The following is a 13466-nucleotide window of genomic DNA, read 5'->3' as shown; positions in this document are numbered from 1 at the left end:
ACTTTTGAAGATATTCGACTTGGAAAATTCCACTTGTATGGGAGGTGCCACGCCCCCTTAATATTTTATTCTGATTTTAAGACATGACCTGCGCGTGGTAATAACAAACAAATCCCCCAAAGGAAGTATTTCATTTGGTTCAGCCGTTTTCGAGTTTTAGCGTTACAACTATACACCATTTCATTTTTATATAAAGGGTGATTTTTTTGAGGTTAGGATTTTCATGCATTAGTATTTGACAGATCACGTGGGATTTCAGACATGGTGTCAAAGAGAAAGATGCTCAGTATGCTTTGACATTTCATCATGAATAGACTTACTAACGAGCAACGCTTGCAAATCATTGAATTTTATTACCAAAATCAGTGTTCGGTTCGAAATGTTCGAAATCGACAAATTTTGTTCAGCGATGAGGCTCATTTCTGGTTGAATGGCTACGTAAATAAGCAAAATTGCCGCATTTGGGGTGAAGAGCAACCAGAAGCCGTTCAAGAACTGCCCATGCATCCCGAAAAATGCACTGTTTGGTGTGGTTTGTACGCTGGTGGAATCATTGGACCGTATTTTTTCAAAGATGCTGTTGGACGCAACGTTACGGTGAATGGCGATCGCTATCGTTCGATGCTAACAAACTTTTTGTTGCCAAAAATGGAAGAACTGAACTTGGTTGACATGTGGTTTCAACAAGATGGCGCTACATGCCACACAGCTCGCGATTCTATGGCCATTTTGAGGGAAAACTTCGGACAACAATTCATCTCAAGAAATGGACCCGTAAGTTGGCCACCAAGATCATGCGATTTAACGCCTTTAGACTATTTTTTGTGGGGCTACGTCAAGTCTAAAGTCTACAGAAATAAGCCAGCAACTATTCCAGCTTTGGAAGACAACATTTCCGAAGAAATTCGGGCTATTCCGGCCGAAATGCTCGAAAAAGTTGCCCAAAATTGGACTTTCCGAATGGACCACCTAAGACGCAGCCGCGGTCAACATTTAAATGAAATTATCTTCAAAAAGTAAATGTCATGAACCAATCTAACGTTTCAAATAAAGAACCGATGAGATTTTGCAAATTTTATGCGTTTTTTTTTTAAAAAAAGTTATCAAGCTCTTAAAAAATCACCCTATATATAGATTTATATGTTTGTTAATTTATCTGTGATTATAACGCGCCCGCTTTTGATTTTAGGTTTTATTTTTGTTAAACTTTGTTGTATTAATACCGCGCCCGTTTTAATGTTAGTATGTTTTTGTTGTTTTTTCACTCAATGTACTTCAGGTGTGATCTTTTTTTTTTTCTTTAAGGTTGGTACGCAGCTCTTAAGTAATTGCTCAAGAAAAAAAATACATTATTTCTCAAGTAATTTTGACAGCTGGTTACGCATTGTGAATGATCCACATTAGAAGAGCAAGATAGAATAAACAAAGTAAACAAACTTTGTGCGTATGTATGTATGTATGTATGTGTATGGTAACACAAATATTTTCATTGAGATTTAAGGAATGTTGTTGATGATTGGTTGGTTTTATACAACATTTCAAAATGGAATATAATTTATAATAATGATTTCAATTAATTTAGGATGAATTTGACGATTACTTCGAATTTTCTTCAAGAAACAATTGTTGATTTGATGTTTCTTCGCAAAACCACGTTTGCCATATTCACTTTTTATTGAAAAAAAGTATTAAAAATTAGTACTAGATTTCTTGAGAGCTGCGTACTAGCACAAGTAACTTTATCGCAGGAACGTTTCTGGACCGTTTCTTAAGTGTTTTTTTATATGAAGTTTTTACGTTTCTTGAGAGCTGCGTACTAAGCTTTAACCGTGAAGGACCATTTGTTAACGTGTAACACTAGTATACTTACTCGATATACTTGTAGTACGAGTATACTTATGTATGCCAAATAAAACCACTTTCTATCGAACACTGTGTTCAGTTTTTATTAAGTTGATTTCACTAATTGCGTATATGTACTTTTTTTTCTATTAGTAGAACAATTTAACTATTTTTTATTTATGTATTGGTTTTCACACACTAATACTGCGGCGAAATCCGGGACTCACGTCACAACGTCACTTTGGCGGGAAGTCACAAACAGAAAAAAATGCGGAGGTTGCGGTTTTAGAAAAAATGAATCTTTGCGGGTCGACCGTCTTACTTTGAGGATGAAACGAAAAAGAGAGTGATCCCGTTCGGATCTATCTCTTTTGATAGTTTGGGTGGTGAATATTAGATTAATCCGAGTCGTCTCGTTAATGATCGTGTGGTTGTTGTGATTTAATAGTGAGCGGTGTCAGGGTACTGTGTTTGATGCGTGTGTGAGTAGTGGTGTGTGCTGTGAACTGTTGTGTGATGAGGTATTGTGACGTGACGTGATGCGATGTGGGATGCTGCAGAACGCTCATAGCTCATGTGAACACAGTGTGTAAGGACTTAGACGAAATTACAACACCGGAAGAAATCTGCGAAGCACTAAAAAAAGAGTGTGGGTTCCGTCAAGCGTTAGAAGTATAAGAAAAACCCGAAGTGGCACACAAATAGCTCTTATTTGTCTGTGCACTCAGGACGCTAAAGTTGTTTTAGGTGTTTCGAACTGGGTCATATTGCACGCAAATGTGTCAGTCAGACTGACCTCTGTACACACTGCGGAGCTGCAGGGCACGTAGCAAAGGTGTGCAAAAATGCCCCGAGCTGTATGCTTTGCAAAAGAGCACTCCGTCTTAAGTTTGACATGTCCGAAGCACGTACAAATGATGAAAATAATGAAAAAATGAGGTTATTACAGCTAAACCTTAATCACCATAGAATAGAACATAGATGTCGCCTTACTAAGCGAGCCATATAAACAGCGTTCGGAAAGCTCCTGGAGTAAAGATAGGAGTGGCAAGGCAGCAATATGGGCCTGCAAAGGACAAGCTTTATCATCCTGCTCTAAAGAAGCTCATAACGACTTTACATGGGCAAAGATACAAGGTATATACTTTGTAAACTGCTATGCACGTCCTAACGCAACAATTAGAGAATTTGAAGATTTTCTGCTGGAGCTGTCTCTAGAGACCAGAAACAAATCACCAATAATAATAGCGGGTGATTGTAATGCATGGTATACTGCTTGGGGTAGCAAAATTACAAATTACCGTGATCGCCTCATTCTGGAATTTTTGAGTCAAACAAACCTCACGATCCTAAACAATGGCACAAAAAATACTTTTCAAAACAATAATAAAGGTTCTATAATATACCTAATGTTTGCTAACGACACGCTTAGCAGACCTATTAAGTGGAAGGTATTAAATATTTACACAAATAGCGATCATATGGCTATAATCGTTGAAGTTTCGTTCTCTCAAGAAAAGGAACTGTTTCGGAGAAATACCTCTCGAAAACGGTAGTTGGCGTGAAAAGGAATTTGATACTGACGTCTTTGAGATCGTCTGGAGTGCGGCAAAGGCACCAGGCGAAGACGCCATCCACTTAGTATCCGCTGTGCAAAAGCAACTAGTTGCAGCATGCGACGCAACTATGCGCAGGACGAGATACAATAAAAATCGAAAGCGGGTATACTGGTGGAACGACGAAATTGCCAAGCTGAGGAAGCTCTGTCACTCAGCTAGACGTCGCGCACAACAAAACCAGGGAGGGGAAAACGAAATCCGCCTCAAAGAAGCATTTAAATGCCAATAAAAGCTCCTGAAGTCAGCCATTATCCGTAGTAAGAGCTCCTGTTTCGAAAAGCTATGTGAAGAAGCGAACATAGACCCCTAGGGATCGGCATACAAAATTTGTATGTCGAAATTCAAAAATAAGTCGCAGCAACATAAGAACGCAACGTTTATGAAAAATTTTGTCGAAGCGTTATTTTCGACACATGCCTCCATTTCTTATATTAACCGAAACGAAGCTACAGAGCCACCCCTATTAGTCACAGAAGACGAACTATTGGCTGTTGCGAAAAAAATTAAAAACTCTAAAGCGCCTGGAATAGATGGTATACCAAACAGAGCCCTTAAAGAAGTCATAACTCTTAGACCCAGTTTATTTGTTAACATGTACAATGCGTGTATATTAGAAGAGGTGTTCCCCGATCCGTGGAAGATACAGCGCCTGGTTTGCTCCCAAAGCCAAAAAAACCGCCAGAAGAACCTTAATCATATCGACCTCTTTGCATGCTCGACACGATTGTCGATTGGAACTAGCAATCCAAAAAGCCGGCGGATTATCAGAGCGCAATACGGCTTCATAACAAATTGATCCACTATTGACGCACTACGAGAAGTCGTCGATATTGCGAAATGTGCAATAAGTGACAAAAGATGGAAACGTAACACAAAAAAGTACTGCGCGCTGATTATCCTGGATGTCAAGAACACACAAATCAAAGTCCTGGATGAAATACGGGCCCCCGAGTACCTCATAAACATAATAACATGTTATTTTAAAAACAAAAAGCTGAATTTTGATACGGATGAAGGCACCATGAGCAGGAGAGGCACGAGTGGAGTACCCCAGTGCTCACTATTATGAAACATTATATATGACGGGGTGCTAAGAAGACAGCAGCCGTCAGACGGGAAACTAGTAGCTTATGCGGACGATCTCATGGTGGTAGCAGTCGCAATTAGCACAATTAGCCGAGAAATAAATGTAATGAGTGCGTAAGTAGTCTACGCCAATGGTTCTCTTCTACGAGTCTGAAACTGGCGGAGGAAAAAACAGAAGTTTTACTGATAAGCACTAGGAAAATAGAAGAACGAATAGAGCTCACCATTGGGGAATGTAACATTACTTCGCAGTCGCAATTCAAGTATCTGGGAGTAATATTAGATTCTTCTTCTTAATTGGCATAGACACCGCTTACGCGATTATAGCCGAGTTAACAACCGCGCGCCAGTCGTTTCTTCTTTTCGCTACGTGGCGCCAATTGGATATTCCAAGCGAAGCCAGGTCCTTCTCCACTTGGTCCTTCCAACGGAGTGGAGGTCTTCCTCTTCCTCTGCTTCCCCCGGCGGGTACTGCGTCGAATACTTTCAGAGCTGGAGTGTTTTCATCCATCCGGACAACATGACCTAGCCAGCGTAGCCGCTGTCTTTTAATTCGCTGAACTATGTCAATGTCGTCGTATATCTCGTACAGCTCATCGTTCCATCCAATACGATATTCGCCGTGGCCAACGCGCAAAGGACCATAAATCTTTCGCAGAATTTTTCTCTCGAAAACTCGCAACGTCGACTCATCCGCTGTTGACATCGTCCAAGCCTCTGCACCATATAGCAGGACGGGAATTATGAGAGACTTATAGAGTTTGGTTTTTGTCTGTCGAGAGAGGACTTTGCTAGTCAATTGCCTACTCAGTCCGAAGTAGCACCTGTTGGCAAGAGTTATCCTGCGTTGGATTTCTAGGCTGACATTGTTAGTGATGTTTACGCTGGTTCCAAGATAGACGAAATTATCTACAACTTCAAAGTTATGACTGTCAACAGTGACGACTGTTTGTTTGATGACAGGAGATATTTCGTCTTGCCCTCGTTCACTGCCAGACCCATTCGTTTTGCTTCCTTGTCCAGCCTGGAGAAAGCAGAACTAACGGCGCGGGTGTTGAGGCCTACGCCAGCAGCTGTACACTCTTATAGAAGATTGTACCTGCTCGATTAAGTTCTGCAGCTCGAACTATTTTCTCCAGCAGCAGATTGAAAAAGTCGCACGATAGGGAGTCGCCTTGTCTGAACCCTCGTTTGGTATCGAACGGCTCGGAGAGGTTCTTCCCGATCCTGACGGAGCTTTTGGTGCCGTTCAACGTCAGTTTACACAGCCGTATCAGTTTTGCGGGGATACCAAATTCAAACATCGCGGCATAAAGGCAGCTCCTTTTCGTGCTGTCGAAAGCAGCTTTGAAATCGACGAAGAGGTGGTGTGTGTCGATTCTCCTTTCACGGGTCTTTTCCAAGATTTGGCGCATGGTGAATATCTGGTCGGTTGTTGATTTGCCAGGTCTAAAGCCACACTGATAAGGTCCAATCAGTTCGTTGACGGTGGGCTTTAATCTTTCACACAATACGCTCGATAGAACCTTATATGCGATGTTGAGGAGGCTAATCCCACGGTAGTTGGCGCAGATTGTGGGGTCTCCTTTTTTATGGATTGGGCATAGCACACTTAAATTCCAGTCGTTGGGCATGCTTTCGTCCGACCATATTTTACAAAGAAGCTGATGCATGCTCCTTATCAGTTCTTCGCCGCCGTGTTTGAATAGCTCGGCCGGCAATCCATCGGCCCCTGCCGCTTTGTTGTTCTTCAGGCGGGTGATTGCAATTCGAACTTCTTCATGGTCGGGTAATGGAACGTCTGCTCCATCGTCATCGATTGGGGAATCGGGTTCGCCTTCTCCCGGTGTTGTGCTTTCACTGCCATTCAGCAGGCTGGAGAAGTGTTCCCTCCATAATTTGAGTATGCTCTGGGCATCGGTAACTAGATCACCTTTGGGGGTTCTACATGAGTATGCTCCGGTCTTGAAACCTTCTGTAAGCCGCCGCATCTTTTCGTAGAATTTTCGAGCATTACCCCTGTCGGCCAGCTTATCGAGCTGTTCGTACTCACGCATTTCGGCCTCTTTCTTCTTCTGTCTGCAAATGCGTCTCGCTTCCCTCTTCAACTATCGGGATCTATCCCATCCCGCACGTGTTGTGGTCGATCGTAACGTTGCGAGGTAGGCAGCCTGTTTTCTCTCCGCTGCGACACGGCACTCCTCGTCGTACCAGCTGTTCTTTTGCACTTTCCGAAAACCAATGGTTTCGGTTGCAGCTGTACGTAAGGAGTTTGAAATGCCGTCCCACAGTTCCCTTATACCGAATTGTTGATGAGTGCTCTCAGAGAGCAGGAGTGCAAGCCGGGTAGAAAAACGTTCGGCTGTCTGTTGTGATTGCAGCTTCTCGACGTCGAACCTTTCTTGTGTTTGTTGGCGTGCGTTTTTTGCTGCACAGAGGCGGGTGCGAATTTTGGATGCAACAATATAGTGGTCCGAGTCGATGTTAGGACCTCGGAGCGCGCGCACATCTAAAACACTGGAGACGTGTCTTCCGTCTATCACAACATGATCGATCTGGTTGGTGGTTTTTCGATTTGGAGACAGCCAGGTAGCTTGATGTATCTTCTTATGCTGGAATCTAGTACTACAGATAACCATATTTCGGGCCCCGGCGAAGTCGATCAGCCTCAATCCATTTGGGGATGTTTCGTCGTGGAGGCTGAATTTACCGACCTTAGTGCCAAAGATACCTTCTTTGCCCACCCTGGCGTTAAAGTCGCCAAGCACGATTTTGACATCGTGGCGGGGGCATCTCTCATAAGTGCGCTCCAAGCATTCATAAAAGGCATCTTTGGTCACATTGTCCTTCTCTTCCGTCGGGGCGTGGGCGCAAATCAGCGATATGTTGAAGAACCTCGCTTTGATGCGGATTGTGGCTAGACGTTCATTCACCGCAGTGAATGATAGTACTCGGCGACGGAGTCTCTCTCCCACCACGAATCCAACACCAAACTTGCGCTCCTTTATATGGCCACTGTAGTAAATGTCACAAGGACCTACTTGTCTCTGTCCTTGTCCCGTCCATCGCATTTCTTGGACGGCGGTGATGTCAGCCTTTATTTTCACGAGGACATCAACCAGCTGGGCAGCGGCACCTTCCCAATTAAGGGACCGGACATTCCAGGTGCATGCCCTCAATTCGTAGTCCTTATTTCGTTTGCCATGGTCGTCTTCAAAAGGGGGGTCATTCATCCGAGGCTTGTTGTTCCTTTTCATTGGGGGTGTTTTTTTACGTGGCGGATCCCAAACCCAGCGCACAACCCTGTGCAGGGGAGTAATATTAGATTCCAAATTAAAATTTAAAGAACACTTGGAGTATTTTTCCGCCAAGGCAAACGAAATTTATAATGCCCTATCGAGATTAATGACCAATAGAGGCTGTGTGCGTTCCAGCCGGCGATTCTTAATAGTGAAGGCAATGAGTTCCGTAATACTGTATGCGGCACCAGTATGGATACGTATGCTAAACAGATTATTGCAGTGCATAGGCTTTCTGCAATTCGAGTAAGTGCTTTCCGACTTTGTAAACCGATGCTGCTGAAGTATTAGCCAGCATGCCGCCCATTGACATCCAGGGAGATGAACTCGATCGTTTATGTCAATTATCAACGCCTAAAACAGTATCGGCAAGGTCAGAGGAGAGAAAAAAGAGTACTAAAATGTGGCATGAGCAGTGGAATTCCTCAACCCAAGGGCGATGGCCCCGTCGACTTATACCGGACATCCTCTCATGGATAGACAGACGATAGGGGATTTAGATTTCCATCTGATCCAAATACTTAGTGGACATGGATGCTTTAGAAGCTACCTTTTCAGGTTCCACAATGACACTAGTCCGAACTGTCCGACGTGTACAGAGTATACAGAAGAATCTGAACATGTATTATTTTATTGCCCTCGATTTTCGAATACAAGGGATAATCTAAAAACCACATTAGGTGGTATTTTTACGGTCGATAATTTAACGACACTCATCAGTCGATTGAAAGAGACAGGCGGCAGTGTTATACTGTGAGGGGGGATCAGAGGCTCATTTAACCATCCCGGCCACCCTAGGCGACTGTTTAGACTATGAGTCGTTGCAGCTGTTGTTTGTCACAACGCTGCTAAGACCTGTGGATCGACGTGGCTGCGGTCCAAGCTGTCGACGCCGTAACCAGGTGGCCGATTGATGTCGCGTATCGAGCAGCGATGTAGTAGCCATGTAATTCGACTTTGTGTTCGGGGGAATTGTTTACTCATTATGGAAATTGTATCTGAAAAATATCATTCAGGTTGTTTCCGAAGTGGGACGATTCTTCAAAGAGGTTTTACTTGTTCGGTCTAGTCGCTTTCATCTAGCTATAATTCTGGTTTGGGACCCGACGAAAGAGAAGGACGATGTGACCAAAGATGCCTTCTATGAGCGCTTGGAGCACACCTATGAGAGCTGCCTCCGCTACGAAATCAAAATCGTCGGCCAAGCTATTAACACACGGCGTCGAAGGAGCTCTTCGCTCTACGTTTCGGCATTAAGCTTTTCCAACATGTTAAATAACGAGTTCACAATATTATTTATTGTTGTGCCGGTTATCTAATCTGCTCTTAAGGGGTAACTAGAGCTTTACTTGTTGTCAGCGAGGTCACCTAACGGTAGACAGAAAACGTGCTATTTTGACTAGGTGGGGCAACAGAGAGATTTAGATTAGTGGGGTTCATTGAGCATGCAAAATGGTGGTTAGGCTCATACGGTATATCATTTTACGAGAGAATTTAATTAGTGAGGGTCGATTCTGGATTAATAGAAGTTTTACCGGCTACAGTATGTATACGAAGTCGAAGTCGAGCTCTTTGTTGATTTTGTGTGGCGGTTTAACTTCAACTACGGTTTCTGCTTAATCAACTTAGCAGAAACAGCTTTGACTTCTTTGATCAGAAGCGTGAGGGCCTCGCTATGTAGATGTTCGTCAGGAAACATTAAGAGGTATTCTTTATATAGCCCCTAAAATCTTAGAGTTCTTAACTCGGAATCTGTGCTCCTTCGTCAATTTCGTTAATTGGTCGCTATGGATTCAGTATGGGGAGATTGTCAGACTTCTTACAGGGAAGAATTGGTGAGATAGATATTTACATACGAAAGCCACTTTTGTACAATTATGTTAATATGAGGTGACGGATATTTTCTCTGGTGGTTGAGGTAGTCTCGAAGTATAAAATAGCACCGCGCGAAACCCCCTTGTTCTCTTAATTTTACCTCGAAAAAGTACATGTAATTTCGGACCGCTCAAATACCTCTTGATAATCTGACAATCATTTCTTTAAAGCGAAATTTTCATAGCGGGTATCTAAAAATATTCGATTGGCTTGAGGAGGAATGCTTATTAGGGTGGGTCAATTTGAATGGAGCAAAAAAAATGCACCAAGCGGTTATCAAAATCGTAAACTACGATGAATTCTAAGAAAATTTGCCCAAGAAACCATGGCTCTAAAATCAAAACGGAGCCTCCGGTTTTTAACGAGAAACTTTTCATTTTGTTTTTTTTTTCAATAAATGAAATGGAAAATAGTAACAACTACTGGAGCCGAAAACATCAAGCTGTTACCGTACAGGTGCTGCTACACCTTCTCAGCAGCGTTCTTTTTGTGATGCATATCAAGTTGATCTTAAGATCTCTATATACTTGCAATTTTGAGAAAGTGCTCTACACAAATTTAAAACATTCAAAAATGTTATTGAATCTTTTAAGAAAACTAACAGTAGTGGTTATGTCTGGATTTGTTCGAAATGAAATTCCAACAGCTTTAGAAGCTGTATAGATGTCTAATTTTGATGTTTAGATTAATGTTAAAAAAGTTTTTTATGAAATTGGCCATTAAATCATCAATACACAAGAAATGTAAAAGCTCATGGGTTTTGTAATTTTAAGAAATAAAACGTTGTGACCCTTAAAAAAAATTAGATATTTATAAAATAATAGTATTTAGATCGGGTTTTAAAAAGCTTCGGTGATCGGACGAGAACCGATGTATTCAGCGTGGTATGGTCGTTGGCCGCTATGGTCGGTGTGTGTATATGTTACCTATCCACCCATAAAAATGAAAATAATAATAAATAACCCAGATAGCATTGAGTTGATTGTATGGTGATTTACGTATCATTATTGATTGTTCTTGGTGATTGTTTTTTGATAAATTTGCCGTTTACAATAACAAAATGTACAAGTATCAAAAAACGCTCAACAAGTTTCGTTATCCCGTTATGAGTATACAGTTAACCACATCAAAATATTTCTTTTTGTGACAAAATAATGCATGCATTCTCACTTCCATATAGTTCATCTCCAAAGCAACAGCTCTCTAGTGCGTGAAATAAATAAAATAATTAACTGATTGACTGATTGACATCATGAGCTCTATAAATAATTATGGATATGAACCTAACAACCAAATAATATGTAAGTCCAAATAAAACACTTTAAATTTTCTTCATTTTTATTTAACTTTATGTTTTTCAGATCAAAATCTAGACAGCACAGACCAACAGTCTCTTAAAAATTTAATAGCGGAGTTGACGATGGAAGTGCGGGCTTTAAAGACAGAAGTGAAGGAGCTAAAGGAAGAAAACAAAATAAATTTGTTGAAGCTGACAGAGGAAGTTATTGCGGTCAAATTGGAAAACAGGGGAAAACCCTCAGAAAGTCAAAGCCCACAATTCGACCAACTACCATTTTACCATAAGAAGGATCTTGACGATTTCGAAGCACTGCTTTTACAAAAGCCAGAGTTGTTGGAGAAATTTGTATGTATAATGCTTGTTATGTTGCTTTTACCAGTTACAAATGTATAACAAAGAATTATTTATAGAAACTATATATTAAGAAGACGGGGGGTGAAGCGTCAACCCCTTTTCTAAGAGCAGCAATCAGGCGTATTTTTTCAGATGAGTTGGCAATGTCTTTTTCGTGGAGGGGCACGGCAGATAAGCCAAGCGCGGAAAAATGTTTAGTTACAACAATAATAAAAAGTAATATTATTTTATATTGTATTAATTCTTTTAACAATAACTACATTTCTTTCCTCTTTCTTTAGATATTTGTCATGAAATGTTTCAAGTGGACGAAAAAGCCGTTAGATCAACGCTACAAAAACATTTCGTTTATGCAAACGAAAAAGTAAAAAAACGCCGTCTACCTTTGTCTGAAAATAAATGAATGTTTTGAGCTGTAAGGAAAAACATGTTAATGAATTAATTTAAAATATAAATAAATTTGAATTTAAAAATAAACCAAAAAATGAATATTGATTAATAAGATGACTGAAAACTGATTGGAAAAAAAAATCGAAATTTATAATAAAATGACTGTAAATTGACTAAATATTGACTGAAAATTGACTAGAAATTCATTGAGAAATGACTGGAAAAAACAATCGAAATTTATAATAAAATGACTGAAAATTTACTAGAAAATCATTGAGAAATGACTGGAAAAAACAATCGAAATTTATAATAAAATGACTGGAAATTGACCCTGAAAATGACTCAATCAAAATCATTCAATTTTGTTCGACCATTTTCTCCCGAGGGAACAGTCAATTTACAATGAATATTGATATAGAAATTGACTGTTTTCTATCAATTTTTCTATTGAAAATGAGTGATTTTCCATTAAAAATTGATAGTAAATGCTGGCTGGGAAAATTCAAACTTTAATAGCTTTCATCTTCCGCGAAATCGTATTGCAGTTAACAATATCATTTTATATCTATATATAAAGCAAAAACTTAACTGTTAAGGGGCAAACAAAATATAATATACTTCTAAAGTTCAGAATTAATTAGTTTTAAGGTCTTGTTTGCTGTCCATCCTAGATGTTGCGTTTCGACTTGCAACCGTGACTGCCATAACACCATCGCGATTTTTTTCTATAGTTCGACGTGAAACGCTAGTCAGCAGTTGCACAAAGCGCTCGGTTCCTTGAATATGTGGAGGAATTTGTGGATCCGGAAGTGGAAGATTGTCAAATTCTATGTATTCGAGCAAATGGTCATAGGGTATGTTTGCAGTGAAGGGCGGCTCCGACAAAATGCTATTGTTATCTAAGTTTATCATCTCAACATAATCAGTGCAGTCAAAATTTATATTTGGTTTTTTGTAAGCTCTTAATTTTGCTCTAAAATGTGTACCAAATTTAGTCGAAATCGATAAAGAAGTTCCAGAGATTTACATATGCACTCAAAAGTGGGCGGTGACATGCCAAAATTTTCATATTGTCGAATTTCTGGCTGCAATACAACACCGAATACCAAACTCAAGATGTTTCCCTTCAACAGTTATTAAAATTTCCGATCTTTAGTGTTTTCAAAAATTACCGTTATATGGTAGGTGGGCGTGGTTATTATCCGATTTCGATCATTTTCCAGATATCTCTTAAGTAGGCATTGTGTAATATGTATACCAAATTTGAACGAAATCGGTGGGGTGGTTCCAGAGATATGCATATGAACTCGTAAGTGGGCAGTGCCACGCCCCCTATAAAAAATTTCTGTACTGTCGAATTTTCTGCTTAAATACAACATCACATACCAAATTTGAGCAAATTAGCTTCGATAGCTACAAAACAAGCAAACAATCGACAGTGGAATAGGAATTGGATTTTTTTTTTACAAAATACAATATACGAAATTTTCTCGCTAAAAACCGGAGGCTCGATTTTCATTTTAGACTCATGGTTTCTTGGGCAAATTTTCTTAGAATTCATCGTAGTTTACGATTTTGATAACCGCTTTGTCAAGAAAAAAGTTGACCCACTCTAATGCATATACATAGCTTAATTTAATTGACCTCTAAGATTTATTTGTATGTTCATATTTTTCAAAATGTGAAGTGAAATGAAACCCA

The 13466-nt window shown here is 40.3% G+C and overlaps 1 protein-coding gene across 3 annotated transcripts in view; it reads left to right on the top strand.

Annotated features, from left to right (window-relative positions):
- Positions 1-13466, top strand: part of LOC125780337 (ionotropic receptor 75a) — a 1012909-nt gene that overhangs the window by 212000 nt on the left and 787443 nt on the right. The window contains exons 2-5 of one of the 3 annotated variants that reach the window (XM_049462537.1): positions 10902-11022; positions 11083-11366; positions 11432-11591; positions 11657-12259. The exons of 1 other annotated variant lie outside the window; for it this stretch is intronic. In XM_049462537.1, coding sequence (XP_049318494.1) covers positions 10974-11022; positions 11083-11366; positions 11432-11591; positions 11657-11778 — 615 coding nt within the window. In that variant the 5' untranslated portion in view covers positions 10902-10973 and the 3' untranslated portion in view covers positions 11779-12259. Of the gene's footprint in view, positions 1-10901; positions 11023-11082; positions 11367-11431; positions 11592-11656; positions 12260-13466 lie in introns of those variants that run through there. One more of the 3 variants, XM_049462536.1, reaches the window with a different exon arrangement.

Source organism: Bactrocera dorsalis, chromosome 1, assembly GCF_023373825.1.
Source record: "Bactrocera dorsalis isolate Fly_Bdor chromosome 1, ASM2337382v1, whole genome shotgun sequence".
NCBI classification, from domain to species: Eukaryota; Metazoa; Arthropoda; class Insecta; order Diptera; family Tephritidae; genus Bactrocera; species Bactrocera dorsalis.
This window is presented reverse-complemented; position numbering and strand designations above follow the sequence as displayed.